Source organism: Paramormyrops kingsleyae, chromosome 12 (genome assembly GCF_048594095.1).
Source record: "Paramormyrops kingsleyae isolate MSU_618 chromosome 12, PKINGS_0.4, whole genome shotgun sequence".
NCBI lineage: Eukaryota > Metazoa > Chordata > Actinopteri > Osteoglossiformes > Mormyridae > Paramormyrops > Paramormyrops kingsleyae.
In genome coordinates, this window is record NC_132808.1 from 30,553,011 (window position 1) to 30,574,235 (window position 21,225).

The 21,225-nt window shown below is 44.2% G+C and overlaps 2 protein-coding genes across 7 annotated transcripts; both read right to left on the minus strand.

Moving 5' to 3' along the window:
* Positions 1-588: 588 nt before the first annotated feature.
* On the minus strand, positions 589-5,031 carry LOC111847326 (uncharacterized). 6 transcript variants are annotated; one of them, XM_023818401.2, is made up of 7 exons: positions 4,826-5,031; positions 3,344-3,523; positions 3,171-3,230; positions 2,837-2,974; positions 2,303-2,449; positions 1,517-1,577; positions 589-1,166 (listed from the first exon to the last, which is right to left on the minus strand). In XM_023818401.2, exons 2-7 carry the CDS (start codon positions 3,506-3,508, stop codon positions 1,057-1,059), a joined length of 681 nt encoding a protein of 226 aa, XP_023674169.1. In that variant the 5' UTR covers positions 3,509-3,523; positions 4,826-5,031; the 3' UTR covers positions 589-1,056. The 6 variants fall into 6 exon arrangements, with proteins under 6 accessions (XP_023674169.1, XP_023674170.1, XP_072554029.1 ...); XM_023818402.1 differs by lacking the exon at positions 4,826-5,031 and adding an exon at positions 4,592-4,819; XM_072697928.1 differs by lacking the exon at positions 4,826-5,031 and adding an exon at positions 4,592-4,819 and having other exon boundaries at positions 3,344-3,740.
* Positions 5,032-5,539: 508 nt separating this feature from the next.
* setd7 (SET domain containing 7, histone lysine methyltransferase) lies at positions 5,540-19,236 on the minus strand. The gene is made up of 8 exons (XM_023818396.2): positions 18,186-19,236; positions 14,282-14,411; positions 12,633-12,834; positions 11,810-11,999; positions 11,631-11,712; positions 9,891-10,008; positions 9,583-9,740; positions 5,540-9,078 (listed from the first exon to the last, which is right to left on the minus strand). Exons 1-8 carry the CDS (start codon positions 18,223-18,225, stop codon positions 8,889-8,891), a joined length of 1,110 nt encoding a protein of 369 aa, XP_023674164.1. The 5' UTR covers positions 18,226-19,236; the 3' UTR covers positions 5,540-8,888.
* Positions 19,237-21,225: the final 1,989 nt, after the last annotated feature.

The following is a 21,225-nucleotide window of genomic DNA, read 5'->3' on the forward strand; positions in this document are numbered from 1 at the left end:
AACACTGGTCTTTGAAAGTCAGCTAACACTTAAAACAGCTTTTTCTACAGTCATACATTAATAATCCGTTCAGCAAATTTTGTTGCAGAAAATTCTTTGAAATAACGTCTCCAGCTGTGTGTTGTTATGGCCCAGTGTAGGGTTTGGCTGCACAGCTGTATTGTAACCGAGTACGGAGGTGGAGTGTGGACCAATGAGGGAAATGCACGCAGAAGGTATGAGGGGGATGAAGGTTATTATTGTCCATACACAATATCACACACTGTACAAAAGTCAACCGGTCTCAGCTTCTACCATATCTGGGGGTATTCAGTCACCACATATGGCAAAATCAGCTAGAGTGTTTGATGCGGCAGATTAAGCATTTGAGGGTTTAGGTAAAGATCTTAATTTGGTATTAAACCTATAACCCACCAAATGTGGTGCGTGGGGCCGGGTTCTCAAAACCAGGAGTGTAGTTGTGGTTTCTAATATCTGCGGAAAAACGTTCCCATGAGTTCATCTCCAAAAACACACAGTGGGAAAGTTTCCACATTTCATTCCACCGGTAGGGACCATTTCTGACAAAGTGCAACCATTGCAATAGAATAATCATTGTCAAGTTTAATGAAAATGTTCAACTTATAAATCGACCACAGGACAAATACATGCAGGGCCTCTGCCTCAAGCCATAGACCAGGAGTGCGTTAGACGACACCAAGCTGGCAAACATTCCTGGGCACATTTTGCAATTAAAATTACAATATGTACATATTGCACTGCCATCAAAATATATTTTTAAAAAAGTGTTTAAAACCCACATAGAAGCGACAGTCATCATTCCATACAAAAATATTTACATAACCACAAAACAAAAGGTAATTTACAAATTCGAATGAAACCAGAAATGTAAGGAGGGGAAGATAAACGTATTATTATTATTAAAGTGCTGAATTTTAGTAAATTCGGTTCTTGTTACGGTAAACACTTAAAAGCTGCACAGGAACTCCAGTGTATTTAAAATGGGAATTCAAGTCTACAATTTCAACATAAAATACAGTGAAATGTTGAGTGCACCTATGAGGTCAATCTGATGTAGGGCGGGGCTTTGGCAGGCCCCGCCTCCTCTTCAGCATCCTTATCAGAGGGCTGCACGGGGGAATTAAACAGCCTGTCGTCTCCACCTGCTGAGGTAAGGCAGCGCTTCAGTTTTGGCAATTCAGAGGCCTCAAGGAGGACATAAATACAGCAGGTTTGCCATTCGCCGGAAATACTGCATCATTATTATTGCATAAAATTAAAGGTAAGAGATCAAGATTTTACCCTAAGGAACCACTTTAATAAATCTGAGACCTAGAAAAATGCATGATGGGTCAGGACGGGTGGTAATTATACACTTGTACCCACTTTTCCATTCTCAGTTTGTATGCTGGGGAACAGAAGCATCCTTGATCTTTCAGGCACGTGTGCAGTAAATGAGCTAATAGGTCACCTGTGGCTGAGGGTCATAGTACCCCCCCCCCCGCCCCCGCCCTACCTTGCCAGGTGCAGATCAGCTCTGCCTGTGGGTTTGGCTCATCTTGGGGAACCAGTGTCTCCTGTCAAACAAAGAGCAAAGCCTCACTGCACGCTTTCAGCGGGGCATTTTATATGAAGAAGCTGTCCCTCCCAAAGCAGGAGCACCGACAAGTGTCAAGATTGAAGGATTAAAGACATACCCCTCCCTTTAAACTTGATGTCAGAAAAATCATTAACATCCAAATCCTACAAGACAGCAGCATCTGGAGAGTGACTAAGGGGGGTTTCTACAAGGCAAGATCTCAGCTGGGTTAACTTAAGCTAGAAGTTTTGATTGTCCAATAGGAAAGCTCCTTACGTAAACTTTTTGGACAATCATGACTTCAAGCTTAAGTTAACCCAGCCAATTTTATAAAATCCTGCTTTGTGGAACAGCCCCCTGATAAGCATTACATTCAAACGGACTCTGAATTATCCACTTAACCAGGAACTCTCTGCCTCCAGGATCGTAACAGCAAGCACTCTTACTCAGAACATCCCCGTGGCTTTTGAGGTGGAGTTTGGCAACATTGTATTTATTTAGCAAGCTTTTATCCAGAGAGAGATACAGTTGAGAAGGTTATGGTCTGACAGTCCATGGAGCAATTGGGGGTTAAGGGTCTCGCTCAAGGGCCCAACAATGAAATCACTACCGAACCTGGGATTTGAACCAGCAACCTTCGAAACAAAGGCTGCGCCTCCTAACCCACCGAGCCACACACCGCCCCCCCAGATGCTTCAATGCCCTCTTGGGGGGGGGGCTTACCAGTCCTGTGCTGCTGTCATAGCAGCCACAGAAGGGGAGGCTGCGGCAGCCCACCAGGGAGATTAGCACAGACAGCAGGATGCTTCCACAGCAGGAGAGCAGCATCGTGCCGTTCGCTCCCTTCACCATCCGGCTCAGGATGAACTTCTGCGGAGACGGACGGGACCACGCTGAAGCGACATAGCCCATTTCCCTGCCCTTCCCAAGCTCTGCTATGCAAATATCCCAAATGACGCTGGATTACAGACCACGCCCACAAGCTGTGGGAGAAACAGCCAATTCGGCCAAGCATGTCACTACTTACTGTATTTAGTATCTTAGCTTTGGAAAACTTACACTTGAAAGCCGTAATATAAACAGATTTAAAAAGTTAACAGCTGTAAAGCGATGAAACTGGAGTGGAAGGCAGGTGCAAATGGAAAGGGGCCACGGTATCTTAAAGTCTCAAAAACCAAAAGATAAGAAAACCCGCAACCTTGCTGCGCAGAGTGAGCAGCCGCGGCAAACGTGAGAAATGCCGCAGCGGGACCGCACCGCTTTGGGGATGCCCACGTGGCTGGGGTGGAAGAGCTCGTCATCGTCTTCCCCGTAGCTCAGGGTCAGCACGGCGTAGACGGCCACGATGAGGGTGGTGAAGCAGGAGAAGACGGAGGCGGCGATCATGGCGTTCACCTGGACACATGGAGGCGGTTACGGCCGCAGCGTGTCAGCCGAGCAACTATGCAAACCACCACGTGCAAGGCGCGGAAAAAAAAAAACACCGAAAATACCCAGTGTGCTGGAGAATGCCATAAATTCGTTTCTAAATAAGGCAAAAAAAATCACAACAAAGTCTGCCAACTTGTATAAGTTGCATTTCATTTCTTACCAATATGGGGTTCTTTTTCTGGGAGGAGAATAGTGCCAGAACTCCCGGTACTGCCATTACCTGAAATGAGGGTTTCATTACAAGGTTGCCATTTAAGTGATTGGATAAGATCGGATTACCGGGAGCCAAACCCATAAGGCCATTTCATCCAGGTGGTGACTGCGGCGTCTCACCATGCCTGCCCACATCGGAGCCCGCGTGCTGCTCAGGGCTGTGCTTTTCCGGAAGGCGGCGTCGATGAACCCGCAGACCACGCAGAGACCCGCACAGGCCACCTGCAGGATGCCCAGCACCACCATACGGCGCTGGTTGAACATGAAGTACCTGTACCGGTCCATGACTTCGCGTCCCTCCTTCAGACCGACACAGGATCGTAGCATCAATGTCAGACGCGTGTAGGACAAGCCAGCAGGGACTGTTCACACTTACAGTATCTCAAATTAACGCAATAGCTGGCATATCTTACCATTTAAGGGGGGGTAAACGGAGCGAATATAAGTGGTGCGAGTTCATGGGCTAGTGTTAGATCAGGGTTTTGTGTAACTTTTCCTGCAGTATCTCCATTGCGATCTACCAAACAAGATCTTATTAAGTAGCCTAGTAAACGGAGTGGCATATAACATAATCCTAATTAATAAGAATAGCAAGTCTCAACATGGAAAAGCGCTCAAACAGGGAGTCTCCTAAATCGGAATTCGGTAATGGAAGTCATTTAAAACTTCGAAACAGTAACTTAATTGATACCTACAATTCTAAGTAAAACAAGTCGTCATTTAGATAGCCCTATATTTTTACGACTGTAAATAGGCTCATTCAATTCTTTGCAATATTAGTCTCAAGCACACTTTTTGTAATGCGTGTACTGTATATATATACTGTGTATATATTGAGCGTGTAGTCAGAGTATGGAATAGTCTTCCTGATAACGTAGTGCAAGCTGAATCCTTGGGTTCCTTTAAATCAGAGTTAGATAAGATTTTAACAACTCTGAGCTATTAGTTAAGTTCTCCCCAAGCGAGCTCGATGGGCCGAATGGCCTCCTCTCGTTTGTATAGGCTAGTTCTTACGTTCTTATAGGAATATATCATAATAGTGAATATTCGATCGAAACATCCAAAATGCGGCACAATGAAACTAGTCATGACTTTCCTGCGATGCATCCAAACGAGAAAAGTTCTCATTTTGCATTTACCAACTAGAATACGATGCACTTTGTCGGAAATATAGTGCAAGATTTCGAGCAAGGCTGATTTCAAAATTCGCGTCGTAATTTGGATTTGGATTAGAGTAGCCTATATATAGGCTATGTTAATAAAAGTTACATAATTAATGTGAATATTTTGTAAGGCGGGGAAACTAGTCTAAGATGAAGAAACACTGAAACTAAACGAAAAACAGAACAAGCTACATTGGAAACGTACAGCGAGCCCGGTTCTCTTTGATTTTCGAATGAATGGATGTAATTAATCCTCGGTTAGCAAACAGCCGCAATCGCCAGCTAGCCTACTAGTCTATTTGAATGAAACGAAACTACGTTTTCATTAGCAAGTTAAGCCGTTCGGAGAACCAGGAAGAGGTGTAAAAACGGCAAATGTCATAAATCAAAACTCATAACAAATACATCCTCAAAAAAAAAAAATCATTATACAACTAACCTCTTTTTTCCCCGTGGTAAGCGCTGTCTTAGTCAGCTTCCTGCTTTTAAGCCGCACAGGTTAATATCAGCGCTCCGTAACACGTTAAACTGAGCACCTGCGTGGCCGAGTTAACACTTTCATTACCTTGCATTTTCACCTCGGATGTGGGAACAGACTGAACACCGGTGTGTGAACTTTACACCCCCAAAACATACAGTACCACAACTTTTACAAGTTATGTATGTATGTATGTATGTATGTATGTATGTGTGTGTATATATATATATATATATATATATATATATATATATATATATATATATATATATATATATATATATATATATATATATATATATATATATATATATATATATATATATATATATATATATATATATAAAATCACTTGCTTAACATCCTAAATACTCTCTGGAGTTTAAGGCAGGGGTCTCAAACTCGTCCTGGAGGGCCAGATCCCTACACAGTTTTTGGTTCACCCTCATTTAACACGCCTGATCCAACTCCTTGTGCCAATTACAGCACAGCTCTTGAGCTAAATCATTTGTGATGGAACAGGAAATTGAGCTACACAGGGCTCCGGCCCCCCAGGACTGGAGATTGGGACCCCTGGTCTAAGCTAGGTATTAGCAATTATTTTTTTAATGCTAGTTGACACTTTTGACATTAAAAACGTTCGACACTAATAACAACATGAAAAGACAACATGGCTTATCGTTGTAATTATTACTTTATTATATGTTGAAATGTAATACAAGAGTCATCCCAGACACACCTTGTTTTAAAGGCTTGCTGATGCCATTTTGAGCACATCTCGTATTCACTCGCACCTACACATCTAAGAGTAAAAACGCACACGCATTGCACTCCCTTGCACACAGTCATCCTGGTATCAAGTCTTGTAAACAACGCCATGCCGGCTCACCTGCTTGGTTTGATCAAACGCAGGCCGCAACGGCGACCCGCGTACCTAAGGCTTGGAAATCTTTGTATGGACGACCACACATCCAAAACGTTTCGTTTGTTAACGCAGTCGTTCTCTAACCTAAAATCACTGTGTAACGCCGGTTCAGGTTTGAGTTTAAAGCCCCTGATATTGAGCTGCCGGCATAAATCTCTCAGCATAATTTTTCCTTCCCATCAGTAGCTCGCACTTAGTAGTAATCAATCAGTTACTTCTTAACAGCCGAATTTAACTGGATAAATGAAGATTTTAAGTGAAACGAGAACCGGCTTACAGAGTCGGCTCCCGGAACTACGTTTAAGAATCACAGGTGTTGGACTATGACTTGATCAAAGCCCACCTGCTTCACCACCTTCCACCGTAGCACCTCTAGGTTTTGTGTCTATATGTATATATAGTTTTTTTTTTTTTAGACTTTGTCTCGTTATGCCTCTAAGGTGTTGTAACCTGATTGTTAGTATGATGATAACATTTTAACAAACACACCATCTCTCAATAAATACAGTATAAACCCTTTAAATGGACCCGTCCGAGCTCGTCAGCCGTGACAGTCGGTACACAGATTCCCTCGAGAAACTTAAAGTCTCTGTGTGCTTTTCAATAAGTTTCACAACCCAATAAGGTCACACACACATACTGGTTGTTGCAAATTTCACGGTGCAAGCTCCTCCTATTTTCATGTACAGTACAACCATTTCATCTCTACACAGTATTTTTGAGGGGGGGGGGGGGTGTTGTATCCACTGCCCTTGTGTCACATGCCATTGCTGACAAGTTTAGTAAAACAAACATTTTCATTTTGCACAATTTGGACAATTTGAAATGCGTAATTTAAAACACAACTTATGACCAACACAGCATGATCAATGATGGTTTCATTTACTTTGCCTTCAAATAGTGCTGTAAATAAAATCTTTACTAGTCAATGCATTTAATTATCACAAAAAGGAATTGTGTGCAATTGCCTAATTTGTTTATCAAAGAACATAATTATAAATGTAATTTACCAGTTGCAGAAATACTGTATCCATGTCATTGTTATCCTGAGTAATCCCAAGTACTAAATACTACTCAAAGGGTTTACCTTATCATTTGTGACTGTTAGTGGGAAAAAAAAAGTGACAGCATTTAGTTACATCAAATACTCTGAATCCTCGATGTTATTGCTACACATGGACAGCTACTTAAGTGTGACAGAGGATTTCAAAATGGTGATAACATACTGGATATTACATCAATACCTAGAGACTATTAATATTTTTATTTGTAAATAACCCCATGGGCAATGAATATAAATGAGTATATATCCAAGCTCTGATTTTTCAAAATGCACAAACCAAGCAGGGGACAAATAAATATATAGACATCAAAGTGCTCCCTCAGTACTACGACATATTCCACTTAAAAATGGGACCTATTTAGACATTAATCTCATCTTTCTATGTGTCTTCATCTCAAGTGAATAATTTTTAAAATAAGCCGACTCCTACCTACAGGAGAAAATCTGACATGCATCATACATCGAAAAAGTATTCCTTTTGGTCGGTGCCCTGATACACATTTGACTTAGGCTACCTAAACTGCCGACGCAAATTTTTGATTGCATACAGATTATCAGTTACACTGGGCTCAGAACCCAGTCCGGCACACACGTCAGAACCCCGTTTGTTTAGTGAGGAGTTTAAAGATCCGTCTAAAAACATACAGGCTAACTGTCATCAGAACTGTGTAATGAGATGTTGTGTAGCGCACACAAATTTGGACTTCTAAAAATTCATTTCATAGGTGTGTGTGTGTGTGTGTGTGTGTGTGTGTGTGTGTGTGTGTGTGTATACATACATACATACATACATATATATATATGTATGTATGTAATTTATTATAAAGTGTTTCTGGGGAAAGAGATTTGATACATATAGCATGTAACATGTATAATCCTGCTGTAATACACACAACAATTCACGCTTTTGTTATTGGGGATAAAAAAAAAAGTTACAGCCCTGAATATTTTCGAGTTGGGGCAAGCAAAATGTTTTGGTTTTTTTTTTCTCCTTTTTTGTTTTTCGTTAAGATTTCATTAAACTTCTACAAATAATACTTCTATTAGGATTTCAGCAGGTCTAATGCTGCAAGTTAAGTCCCATTTTTATTTTATATATAATGATGGTATTTGTGGCGTGTGACATGATTCAAGGCGGCAGATGACAAACAGTTAAATTAACACATCATACTTCAGTCAAAACAAGACCACATGCATAGAGGGGTGCAAAACCCCCTCATTAGAAATGCCTTTTAACAGCGGCTTAAAAATTGTTCTGATACCAACATTTAGATGCTAGAATTCATTCATTCATCCATCCACTTTCGGCACTTTTCTCAAAAAAAAAAAAAAAGAACCCTTTGTGGACTGCCTGCTTAGAAGCTGTATAAACATTTAAATGAGCAGGCAGACGACTCCTGATCCTTGAATTGCCAGTTAAGCAATCGGTTGAAAGAGGGTGCAAACATTTTTTTTTTTTTTTTCCTTTTTTAGGGAGAGGGGTTTGATGTCAAAATCCCTAAAAACTTAAAGAGCAAAAACCAAACAACACTGCACCAGAGTAGAGGATGTAGACACATTTATAGGCTAAACGCTTACTGGTCAGAAGGCCAGAGGGAGACCCGGCTGACTGGGCCAGTCGGGTTATGCAGTTGCTGACGAGTCAGGAATGCCTCAATAGAGCTTCAGTGTAAAGCATTTACCGTACGATACTATTATGGATGTAATATTCATGCATACAGAGAGAACGAGTGAAAGACCGAAGGGGAGAGAGAGATTTAAGGAGTGAGGGAAGGATGACAGAATAGGCATACAGCAAGACAGTTCCACGTGTTTATGAAGGAATAGAACCTTTTTGCTTGTATCCTGACATGTTGGCTTGAAGACTGACGTCAGCAGTAGGCAGTTTGAATCCCTGGTTGGTCTGTAGTGCATAGTTCCTGCGCTGTGTGTCGGTGGTGGTGTGGTCTGTGGTGGTAGCCCCTGGTGCAGTCATCTGGGGGTGGGGTGGAGGCTGGGGCGATACGGTGTAGCTGTTGGGGTGGGTGGGGGCCGTCTCACTGCAACCGGGACGCCTGGCCATCCAGGTGGACCTGCAGCTCCCTCTTATACCAGCCGGGGGCCTCCAACCCACTTTTCCCTGAGGCCGCGTGGTCGTAGCCGTACGCCACCGTCAACTCCTCGTCCCGGCACACGGGGCGCACCGTGCGCACGCACTTGATGGGCCCGAAGCGAGGGTGGACGAATCTGCAGAGAGGAGGAGCGGGCATGAGCGGTGGCCTGTGACATCACAGCCGTAACCCTTAATACGCACGGCGAGAACCAGCCACCACTGAACACTCTGAACCAACCAAAAGTCAATCTGTTCATGCAAAACGTTCAATTAAGAAACACTGAACAAATTTAGAAAAATTAAGAAAATATGAACAAATGTAAACAAAATGCCCATTTAAGAAGCACTGAACAAATGTGAACAAAACACTCAATTAAGAAGATATGACCAAATGTAAACAAAATTCTAAATTAAGAAAATGACCAAATGTAAACAACTCATTTAAGAAGCACTATAAAAGTGAATAAAATGTTCAATCAAGAAGATACAAAAAAATGTAAGCAATTAAGCACTGAACAAAATCAAGACATTATTAAAATTTGACACTACTTACGCCTTACTTGGATGGATGAGAAATCAACAATCAGTTTATCAAATACTCTGAAAACTATTAGGCAGCTGTACACCTATAAACTTACGGGTCATAGATGCAGTTGGGGTTGAAGGAGTGGTTTGCTTTGTGGCCCAACGAGGCGCAGTACATCTTGATGTTGTTGAATGGTTCGGGGACGTCAATCACTGTGTCCTCGTCGAGAGAAATTGTGTTGCCATTCAAAGACCAATCCCTGCTGTCCACCTACAAGATTGAGCACATTCCATTACTACATTTCTGCTTCGGGGCATGTTGCATATTCGATGTCCCACGAAATGTCGATTTACCTTATTCAAGATATAATGATCTGAATAGAATTGCCGGTAACATGTGCTGTGCCGCATTCGCCCTCACCTCTGTGTGCGTGATGCGAACTCCGTTGTAGAAAGCCATCACCGTGTTGGGCTCCGTGTCCGTCTTCGCAAACAGCCCCTCTCCGGCTCCTGAGATTAACGATTCGGCCACGTAAACCCTGGGGGGCAGAGGAGACCTCCTGTTTCATGTGCCGCTTATGGGTGTTCTGGAGCAAAGAAAGCTACGACGCATGTAAAATCTTTGAAAGATTAGACTTCGTGAGAGAACGATTTCCGTGACGACCTACAAAAGCCAAACACGGCAACTACGCCGACACTGAAACCGAGAAAAACGGCCTCGAAGTTCTTCGAATGGTGTTTTCTTTATAACCGAATATAATTGAAATAAGATATTTTATCATGAGATAAAACAAAGCCTAAAAGACTCAATTTCGGCCATTTTTTATTTATTTTTGATAAAAAAAAATGCAGCAGCTTTGTTTTACCTTTATACGACAGGATGGACAAACTAGTATTTTCTTTCTCTTGACAAGTAACAGTACAAGCAATCTTACGTTAAAAAAAACAAAAACGAAAAAAAAAACAAAAAAACACAGGACTAGTGTCAAACAGCCACTTAATAAAATGAGGATGGATAAGGACACTTTCCCAGAGTCTTATTAACAGTCCACAGCAGAATCACATGACCATCCTACAGAAGACAGGATAAAAATGTCTTTGCAGGTAACGGCTTTTTTACGCAGCTATATGAAACATACTGCAAAGAGAGGTTCAGTACACATCCTTCTGGGTACAGTTCCTGTGGCATCTGTGAGAGATTTGCTTGGCAAAAGCTCTTTATCGGGATGGTCCATATGCGGGGGGGGGGGGGGGGAATCCGTGGTGAAACTGTGGCCAGAACTGGAGGAAGGAAGACGACACCGGCGGCTCGCCGGGCGCCAATAAATCACAGGAGGACCGGTGACCTTTAAGCAAACGGCAGCAGAGGGGCTCGTCTTTTAATCAGTCGGCAGCAGAGATCACGGTCAACACGCCTGGGAGAGGAAGGACAGCATGGGGTCGAGGCGCGTCGAGTCTCATAAGTCGGCATGAATCAGAAGTGATGAAAAGGGACATGACATCATCCACAGAAGGGTGGTCTGAGACGTGACCCAGGGCGAGACCCAATTTTAAAGCAACGGGATCCAAAAAGGGTCGCAAATGCTGTGCCTCAATCATCCATCCATCCATCCATCCCCCACTCCTTATGTAGCACAGGACTAGAACACAGAACACAAGGCAGGGGACATCCTGCACAAGAACATACATGCCTACACACATGCACTACGAGACATACCAAGATGGCGATTTGCCCAACTTCCACCATAAACTAACACACTGAAGCTAACTCTAGGAACCACCTTTTGCATAAATGACTGTAGGCATCAGCCTGGGTTCTGGATTACAGCCCGAGATGCAGGAGCTTCCAGTTCATTCTCATTACCGCCATGCAGAACCTCAATCTGTCCAGAACGCCCAATTCTTTGCAATTTTACAGAGAGAAGTATTTCAAAATGGCCAGTGGATCCAAACTATCTGTGATCTGATGCTGGGCAGATCGCACACCCAGCTCATGGCATGTTCTGAGGGCGGAACAAAAAAATGATTGGTTCAGAGAGAAGACCAATCAGATTGTAGAGGAGGTGGGTCCAAGCAACTAGGGGAGGCGGGACCAACACATCTGATCACGGGCACAGATCCACACACGCGCTGCAGACAATAAAGTGAGTGTCACGCGTACCGTTGGGACTCGTAGGGATCCGGCAGCAGGCAGTGGGCACTGATGCAGGAGGAGGTGGACTTGTCGTAGGTGTAGGTGGGGCCTGTGTGGACCACAGGGCGGCATTATGATCGAGTACAGATACAACAAGTCAACCAATCTGAACGAGGGGTCGGGGTCCACGGCGTAACGGCACTCACTGTCGGGGACGACTTGGACGTGCGGCTGGCCGCTGTCCTGGGACACCAGCGTGGCCAGCCGGGACTCCATCAGCTCACCCTCCACGAAGCTCCCGTACAGGGCGGTGCGACCATCCGGGTAAACATAGGCAACCTTCTCTCCTGTCATCTCGCCCTCCTCGTTGACTTCGCCCACCACAGCACCTCGGTCCTGTTTTTGTAGGATGGCACTGAGGTCACGCCGGACTATGTTCCCCCCCAATGCCCATGCCAGCAAAATCCCCCCCCCCACACACCTTCGACTTCTGACACAGAGTCTCGTTAAACGCCCGTTATTTAAATAACCGGCATTACGAGCCCAGGATCTCTGACAGGGCCCATTAATTTTCCGGTCGGATAGTGAGGGATTCTCCTGGTGGCCTGGCATCCTCTCCATAAAATCGTCCAGGTCTAGCAACCACCCAGAAATTTCTATTGACAGTGGACAGACACAGTCTAAACCTAATAACAGGCCACAATTTAAGATGATGATGATGTTTCGGCCTGATTTACAGACCTAGAGCACAGCACCAATTTTCCCAGGTTTCCATAGCTTGCAGACACTTGGACTTGAAAAGTAAAGCCCAGGACAGGTCCAAACAAAACGTTACCCTGGGTTTAATTTTGAATAAAGTGAATAATCATTTTTTAATCACTATTACTGATTTTATGTGCTGTATGGATGTCTTTTGAAAGGTACCTTCTCACAGAGCTATGAAATTATGAATATGCTCTTTATAAGGTCAGTAAAGGCACGCAGTTCTGTGCGACGCCCTTTTAGTTTCAGGGGAAAGGGTGGTCTTACGGGGTAGAAGATCCAGCAGAGTCCACAGCGGTTATTGTCCTTGTATTGGCCCTTAAAGATGAGCCGGCCCTCCGAGTCGTACTCCAGGGCGGCGCCGTTGAGCTCGCCGTCCACGTAGGTGCCGTGCAGCACGCCGCCGTCCTCGTAGGTGTAGATGCCTTGGCCTTGTAAGGCGTCGTCCACGTAAAAGCCCTCCAGCGTGCTGCACGGGGGGGGGGGGACGAGATTAACAGCCAAGCATGCTGCACGGGGGGGCAGGTTAACAGGCAGCTAGCCCTTTCTCAGCATTCTGCTACACTGCACAAATCCTAGAACATGAATACATCTATACCCAAATTTTTTAGGAAGGAATTCAAACTCAAACAGAATCCCTCTCTCTCCCTCCCTCCCTCTCTCTCCCCTCCTGCAGAACATTACAGCCTGTAGCCTGACTGCTCATGTAAACTTTGGTACCATCCAAAAAAATTATCATAATACAACATGATGAGCTAATTAACTTCCTTACTAAAACTTAATATCCTCTAAGCAACCAACAAACCATCAGCCCATCCATAAAACAGCAATTGATCGTTTTACACAATGTCCTGGTGGCTTTAATAGATTGTACGGACGGAAATAATTACACACAACCAAGAGAGGGAAAATTATGGAGGTCCGTAAATTTCCTGTGCTCTCTCGACACACCGTCCAGGTAGAATTATCCTTCTTGGCTCACTGCTGTTTACACCACTAGTGGTGTCAGTATTGTAAATCAGAAGAGGATTGTGTTTGAGGAGGTAACAAGCCAACAAAAATGTTTTAATGCCTCAGCTGTACTCACACAACCAGGGAAACGGCAACATCGTTTTCCCTATGGCGCGTGGCCATGGATGACGTCACAGAGAAGGGGAGGGGTCAAAGGTCACTGCTAAATGAGGCCACGCCTGGCAGGACCACCCTGCTTCCCTGGCATACGCCCCTCAGCATTTCTTACACCATCTTGGAAACTCGTTTTAGCATAAGAGCGAACTTGCACGACACGCAGAGCGAGATAGCTGGAGACAGACGCTAATGCAATAAGATGATCAGCATTAACCCCGTTACCGGTTGTTAGTCAAGCCTATTTAGGATACAAATCGCCGTTCTGTTTTTACTCTGCCTAAATTGGGGAGAAAAAAAAAAAACATTTCAACTGAACTAAACATTCTCCGTGATCATGAAATGTTGGGGGGGGGCAAACACAGTGCACTCTGTTAGCGTCATTACAGAGAATCAGAGCAGAGATGGCATCTAATGCTCATTGTACGACAGTGAATTCACAATAAGCTGCTTCTTCCCCCCCCCCCCCCCGCGCGCGAGTAATGTCCAGTCGGATCCCAAAGTATAACATGGACACTATGGATTTTAACGGCGGGTGTGAATTATCACAGCATTTGACTTCTGGGAACTTATGAGGAATTCAGTTTGGAATCACTGATGCAAAATAACATTAAGAGGTGACATCTGACATAGAAGCACTGAAAGAAAATACTCTGGTGAAGGTGAAATGATCACCCTGCGCATAATAAAAAGCGAAAGCAACCCAAGGAGGAACATCAGGAAAACTTGTGTCATATCTGATCTTTAATCATAAAAAAAAAAAAAAAAAAAAGTTGAGGGAAATTCCCTACCTGCCATCAAAGAAGTAGAACTTCCCCTTGCCGTTCTTTTCCCCATGCAGAAAGTGCCCCTCGAAGCGATCACTGGACGAGTAGGTGATGGTGCAGAAACCATGTGGCTGGTCGTCTTCATCGAGGGGGCCTGACAGGCAATATTCAGAGAGACAGGACTCTGTCTGGGGGCTGCTGGGTAATATTCAGAGAGACAGGGATCTGTCTGGGTGGGGGCTGCTGGGTAATATTCAAAGAGACAGGGATCTGTCTGAGTGGGGGCTGCTGGGTAATATTGAGAGAGACAGGGATCTGTCTGGGTGCTGCTGGGTAATATTCAGGGAGACAGGGATCTGTCTGGGGGCTGCTGGGTAATATTCAGAGAGACAGGGATCTGTCTGGGGGCTGCTGGGTAATATTCAGGGAGACAGGGATCTGTCTGGGGGCTGCTGGGTAATATTCAGGGAGACAGGGATCTGTCTGGGGGCTGCTGGGTAATATTCAGAGAGACAGGGATCTGTCTGGGTAATATTCAGGGAGATAGGGATCTGTCTGGGTGCTGCTGGGTAATATTCACGGAGACAGGGATCTGTCTGGGGGCTGCTGGGTAATATTCAGAGAGACAGGGATCTGTCTGGGGGCTGCTGGGTAATATTCAGAGAGACAGGGATCTGTCTGGGGCTGCTGGGTAATATTCAGAGAGACAGGGATCTGTCTGGGGGCTGCTGGGTAATATTCAGAGAGACAGGGATCTGTCTGGGGGCTGCTGGGTAATATTCAGAGAGACAGGGATCTGTCTGGGGGCTGCTGGGTAATATTCAGAGAGACAGGGATCTGTCTGGGGGCTGCTGGGTAATATTCAGAGAGACAGGGATCTGTCTGGGGGCTGCTGGGTAATATTCAGAGAGACAGGGATCTGTCTGGGGGCTGCTGGGTAATATTCAGAGAGACAGGGATCTGTCTTGGGGCTGCTGGGTAATATTCAGAGAGACAGGGATCTGTCTGGGGGCTGCTGGGTAATATTCAGAGACAGGGATCTGTCTGGGGGCTGCTGGGTAATATTCAGGGAGACAGGGATCTGTCTGGGGGCTGCTGGGTAATATTCAGGGAGACAGGGATCTGTCTGGGGGCTGCTGGGTAATATTCAGAGAGACAGGGATCTGTCTGGGGCTGCTGGGTAATATTCAGAGAGACAGGGATCTGTCTGGGTGCTGCTGGGTAATATTCAGGGAGACAGGGATCTGTCTGGGGGCTGCTGGGTAATATTCAGAGAGACAGGGATCTGTCTGGGGGCTGCTGGGTAATATTCAGAGAGACAGGGATCTGTCTGGGGCTGCTGGGTAATATTCAGAGAGACAGGGATCTGTCTGGGGGCTGCTGGGTAATATTCAGAGAGACAGGGATCTGTCTGGGGGCTGCTGGGTAATATTCAGAGAGACAGGGATCTGTCTGGGGGCTGCTGGGTAATATTCAGAGAGACAGGGATCTGTCTGGGGGCTGCTGGGTAATATTCAGAGAGACAGGGATCTGTCTGGGGGCTGCTGGGTAATATTCAGAGAGACAGGGATCTGTCTGGGGGCTGCTGGGTAATATTCAGAGAGACAGGGATCTGTCTGGGGGCTGCTGGGTAATATTCAGAGAGACAGGGATCTGTCTGGGTGCTGCTGGGTAATATTCAGAGAGACAGGGATCTGTCTGGGTGCTGCTGGGTAATATTCAAGAAGTGTCATGTCTGTAGCTTAAGCAGATCCTGCTGGGTTGAGCTGTGATTTGAAAGAATCGCAAATGAATACGGTGAAACAGCTACCATTTCCCCGCACCAATAGCTGCTTAAGTACCGCACAAACAGTTTGGAAACGCATGAGAAAAATTACACCTGGAAGGGGCTGAGTCATTAACCAGAAGGCTACAATGGTCAATGTAAAAGCAGACCGGGCAGCCAGTGGACAGAGCCTGGGGGAGATTAGTCCTGAACCCGGCAAGGTTTCACCCGACCCCAAACGCTTCTGTTCCCCCAGCAGGGCCAGGTGTATGTAGGCTCTCTATTTAGCAAATAACTGCCTGAACTATTTTATATAAAAGCTTTTCTCTATACGCGCTGCAGTGAAATATTATTTTTCTAACAAGGCAACATGGCTACAATTGTTAGTCACACTTTACACCCAAAAGGTCGAGAATGTTTTCTTTAAATAAAAAAAATATATTATATTTTTATACTTAAAATATTAAACAGCATAAAAGTAAGATGTTTATGAGTGAAAGCTGGGATAAAAAATTTGAGAAGCTGAACTTGACATTCTTATAAAACATAATAGGATGTGTCCTTCTGGATTTTATCAGCCATGAACGCTGACATTAAAATTAAAAAATAAACAAAACCCAGAACAAGTGCAAACAACCAAGTCTTATCCTTACACACATGAACGTCTCTATAATAGACTCCCCTTTAATGTCAATAAGAAACATTTTCCACCGAAACACATGAATGAAATCCAATTTACAATGAATCTCTGCATTTCCGTTATGAGACCAGAAAATTAGGACGTTCGATGGACAATTCCACCTCCAAAAGCCAAATAGAAACCCTTTAGAAACAAAACGCACGTTTCATATTATTGTTCCCGCATGAAGGCCGGGAGCCGGTTTCCATACGCGGGACAGTGACAGGAGGTCAGTAAGGACGCCGTTCTTGCTGCTGCTCTTTTTAATCGCGTGTTTCGAGTAGCGCAGCGTGCAGCCTGGACAACAGCAGCGGTGACAAAGGGATCCAGAGACGAGGCTCGACAGAAACAGCACCTAATGCACAACAATATGAACGCATCCCCCACTTTTTACAACAATCGCCGAAGGACTTGAAACTGACAAAGCTGTCAGCGTTGCTCCTTAACACGGTAGCCTGGATGTAAATTGCTGGGCAAATAGTAATTACAGAAAATGTACCTGAGCTTTTAACTGTTGTATTAAGCCGTTTTGTTAATTTATTTAGACAAATGTCGTCCTTTACCTCATGCAAGGACCTAGTGTTTGTATAAGTATAGATGATCTCAGACCCCCCTTCAACTGCTATGCTGTCAGCATAAACAGCAGTTGCATACTCCTTTGTATACAGTTAAACAAAAAACAACTACATATTTTTCGGATGGGAGTTGTAGCCTATTTGTGTATAAAACCAATAATGACAATAAAGAGCAGAATCCACGACGATGGCACTAATCATCCGGCTATACTACACAACTCCAAAGGGAGTTATCTGTCAGATCCTGTCCACGCCGCCTGAGATCCAGACACATGTTAAGCAAAGTTTCCGGCACGTAAACAAGTATCCGCTGATGAAACCCCGCCAGGGCTCAAAACTACATTGTTGCAACACGATTCGTATATTTAAAACACAAATAAGCGCCGTAAACAAATTAAGCGCTCCCTCTAAGTGGAAGATAATGGCGGAAATATAGAAAAACACATAATATGCATTTTGTACTTCTGTATTTTATCCCCAGTAGACTGTATTTTTATATATAAATTGAGGAGCTAGCTAAATATACCAAGCATGTTCAGGAAGTAAACTTCAGTCGTGCACACGTTTGATTTGCTCTTCCCGCATGAATAACACTGCGCAGCGCCTGCAATTAAAGTTCATTATGATAAAAACGTGGCTGGCGATCGCAGCTCCCGTCTCTCCCCAGTGCTCCTTCCCCCGGTTTCCTTCGCAAATAAACTCCCTGGCGCTCGCAGCATTTCCCAGCAGCACGGGCCCAGCATCGGGCTCCCGTAAGGCTGCCGTCCGTTTACCGTCTAATTCTCTTCGATTGCATATTAAAGTTGGTAAGAGCGGAAAAAACACGGGGCGACATCGACACCGGGGATGCGACACATTTTTTCTTTTATTGGGGAGTAAAAAAAAAAAAGTTTTGAGCACGTCTCTTACCTTCAACGATCTCCTCTATATTTTCGTCATCGCTGTCCATGATTAAATCGGGCCCGACGGAGAGGTGCGGGAGAATAAGGAGGATGCGGGATCCTTGGTATCGTAGCAGATCTCGCAAGGCTGATCACACTAACAGATCGCCGTGATGTGTCTCCCCTAGCATTAAGACGCTGACATCACCCCCTTTTCCAGCTACATCATGACTGACAGTTACACAAGGCAACAACTGCACGGCCTACTAGGCACCGCTTTAAAGGAAAACGCTGCATCTACGTTTCAAGAGACCCAGCTGAGGAGTCGTGGCTATGCAAAAACACAGTAATATGGTTAATTATATAATATCAGCTAGTAGGCATACATCCCGTCCATGCGTCGCACACGTGACTCACTTTCGCCCAATGGGCTTAACGAACCCAAAAACTGCCTCTTACTTAAAGATCTGCATTCACAGATAAACCACAATCGCGCATCCATCAGAAAATTCCCTTTAAAATAAAAGACAAATGTAAGGGCAACACATGTTGAACAATTCTCAACACACACACGCCGACATTACCCTGAAGCATTTTCAAATGTATGCTTATTTAGTGGCCTGGGCATATAGTATTTGCAACAAAACGTGCTTGACCCGCAAATGACAGATTGCACGTATTCATCAAAGGGGCGGTACGACGAGGTACATAAAGATTAAGGTTCATTTTCCAGTTCTGTCCTCCATTTGAACATTAAAAGCTGCAGATTCCCAGAATATTAACATCTGAAAATCTGTTCAAACTACACAGCAACAAGTTTACGATTACAATCATTTATACACACCCAGAAATTATTTATGACAAATAAATATCACAGTAGGTCACTGAGTAACACCGCAACCCCACACCCCCAGGCTGACGCTGACCCTGCGCTGAATCAGCGGTTCAATTTACTACAAGCGGAATAAAACAGTGGAACAACTATAGCCACTGCGGCTGCGATAAGAAGGCCGCCAGTTCCAATCTTAGGCTCGACGAAGTGATGTCACTTCTGGGCCCTTGATGCGGATTGGTTCAGGGACCGTCAGGTGCTGCTTATCCCACAAAATGTACATTACTTTGCACAAAAAAGCCTGATAAATAAATTAAACATGATTATAATGGTTATATAGCCTTATAATGGTTCAAACCAGACACAGATCCATCTGTAAGATGTAGGGTGGGTCACAGGTTTCTGGACTGGAGATGGGGGTGGTATTCCTCCGCAAGATTTCAAATTCGATTTGCTTTCTTCCTATTCACAACAATCGAACTAAAATCTGTGATTGGTCGGTGTTTACTCACCCTTCGGGCGGGCCAAGCCTGTGATTGGATAGCCCAGCCTCCCATGCCCCTGTGAAGTGAGGCCGTGTTTATGCATTCCCTTTAATGCTCAAAGTGGTATGACCCGTGACATCCCCCAGCAGCGACGCTGAGAAAATGAGTCTATGACGTCACTGTTTTTGAAACTTACAGGTTACCAGCCAACATAAAGCTTACCAGCCACCTATGCTCACAAAGCCTATGCCATTATTTCCATTGCTGACAATCTGCAGATAGGAGTGTTTGACGGTCCTGTGCTTCTCAAATCTTTTAGTACTGCCCAGTCATTAAGAATAAAAAAACAGGCACCAAAAAAATCAGGAAAATCTAAGTCTTACCCGCAATCATGGTCCATAAAATATAATCTGCTAAATAAGTTAGTAAATTAATATATGAATTAAATAACAATGTAATATTACATCATGGTTATTATATGTTGTGTATTTGTTATTAGAAGGTTGTATGTACGTCAATTGTTATGCATGTATATATGTGTCAAGGATTATTGGAAATATTTAAAATAGTAACAGCCAACTTGTTATGACACATAATTACTGTACCTACAAATATAAGGGTTTTACAAGTAAAAAAAAAAGAGCTCTACAAATCAGAGATTTTAATACGTCTGCTTTATATACCATGTGCAAGCCTGCGATTAAAAATAAAGAGAATATCGATATTACAGTGACCTGTGTCTGCATTGTGTATTTCAAGCATATAAATGAACAGAAATACATCTACTGGAAACGTGATGAGGTCATTATTCTCCCTTACAGAAAATTCCAGTAATAGGCCTCATGACCTAATCGGTCAATCGCCGTGATTTACAGAAAGGGATTGTCCTGTCGCGGAATGCCGTTAGAGAAAAAAATGGCCGCGCTGATATTAAAGCTGAGATCATCCCTACGGTTCAGCGGAATACATCACAAGAAGCAGCGCAGAAATACTGCAACATCTCCTTTCATTAAGTGAAAGACAAAACCTTCAATGGAACATTGTTCGGGACAAATATGACTAACCCTATAGCACTAATACCCTAATCGAGTGTGAGGATATTAGTATATTTAACTCTGTGCTAGTTAAATTACACATATACTACTGCACGTAATCGGCAAATGGAGTTGTTAATAAAACAAAAAAAGGGGAAAAAAAGAAAAATCGAATCTAAAGTTTTTAGATAAATTAGTTTAGTATGAGCCTGCTGCAATGCCCTTCAGGTGTGTATTTGAGGTCCATCCATCCATCTTTCAATCCTCTGTCTTGGAAAGGGTGGGAATTGGGTCTGGAGCCTATCCCAGTCAGCACAAGGCGGAGGTGTGGTCATCGCAGTGCTCGTTCACGTAAGACTTCCGCAAACTACGGGGAATTCAGAGACATCTGTCAGCCACACTGCGTGTCTTTGGATTGCAGGAGGAAAGTGCAGCACCCAGAGGAAACCTGCAGAGCGCAGAGTGAGCACAGAAGCTCCACATATACAGAGAAGAGGCGGGATTCAAACCTAGAACCCTGAAGTTCAGAGAGAGCACACAAGCTCCACATATACAGAGAAGAGGCGGGATTCAAACCTACAACCCTGAAGTTCAGAGAGAGCACACAAGCTCCACATATACAGAATAGAGGCGGGATTCAAACTTACAACCCTGAAGTTCAGAGAGAGCACACAAGCTCCACATATACAGAATAGAGGCAGGATTCAAACTTACAAC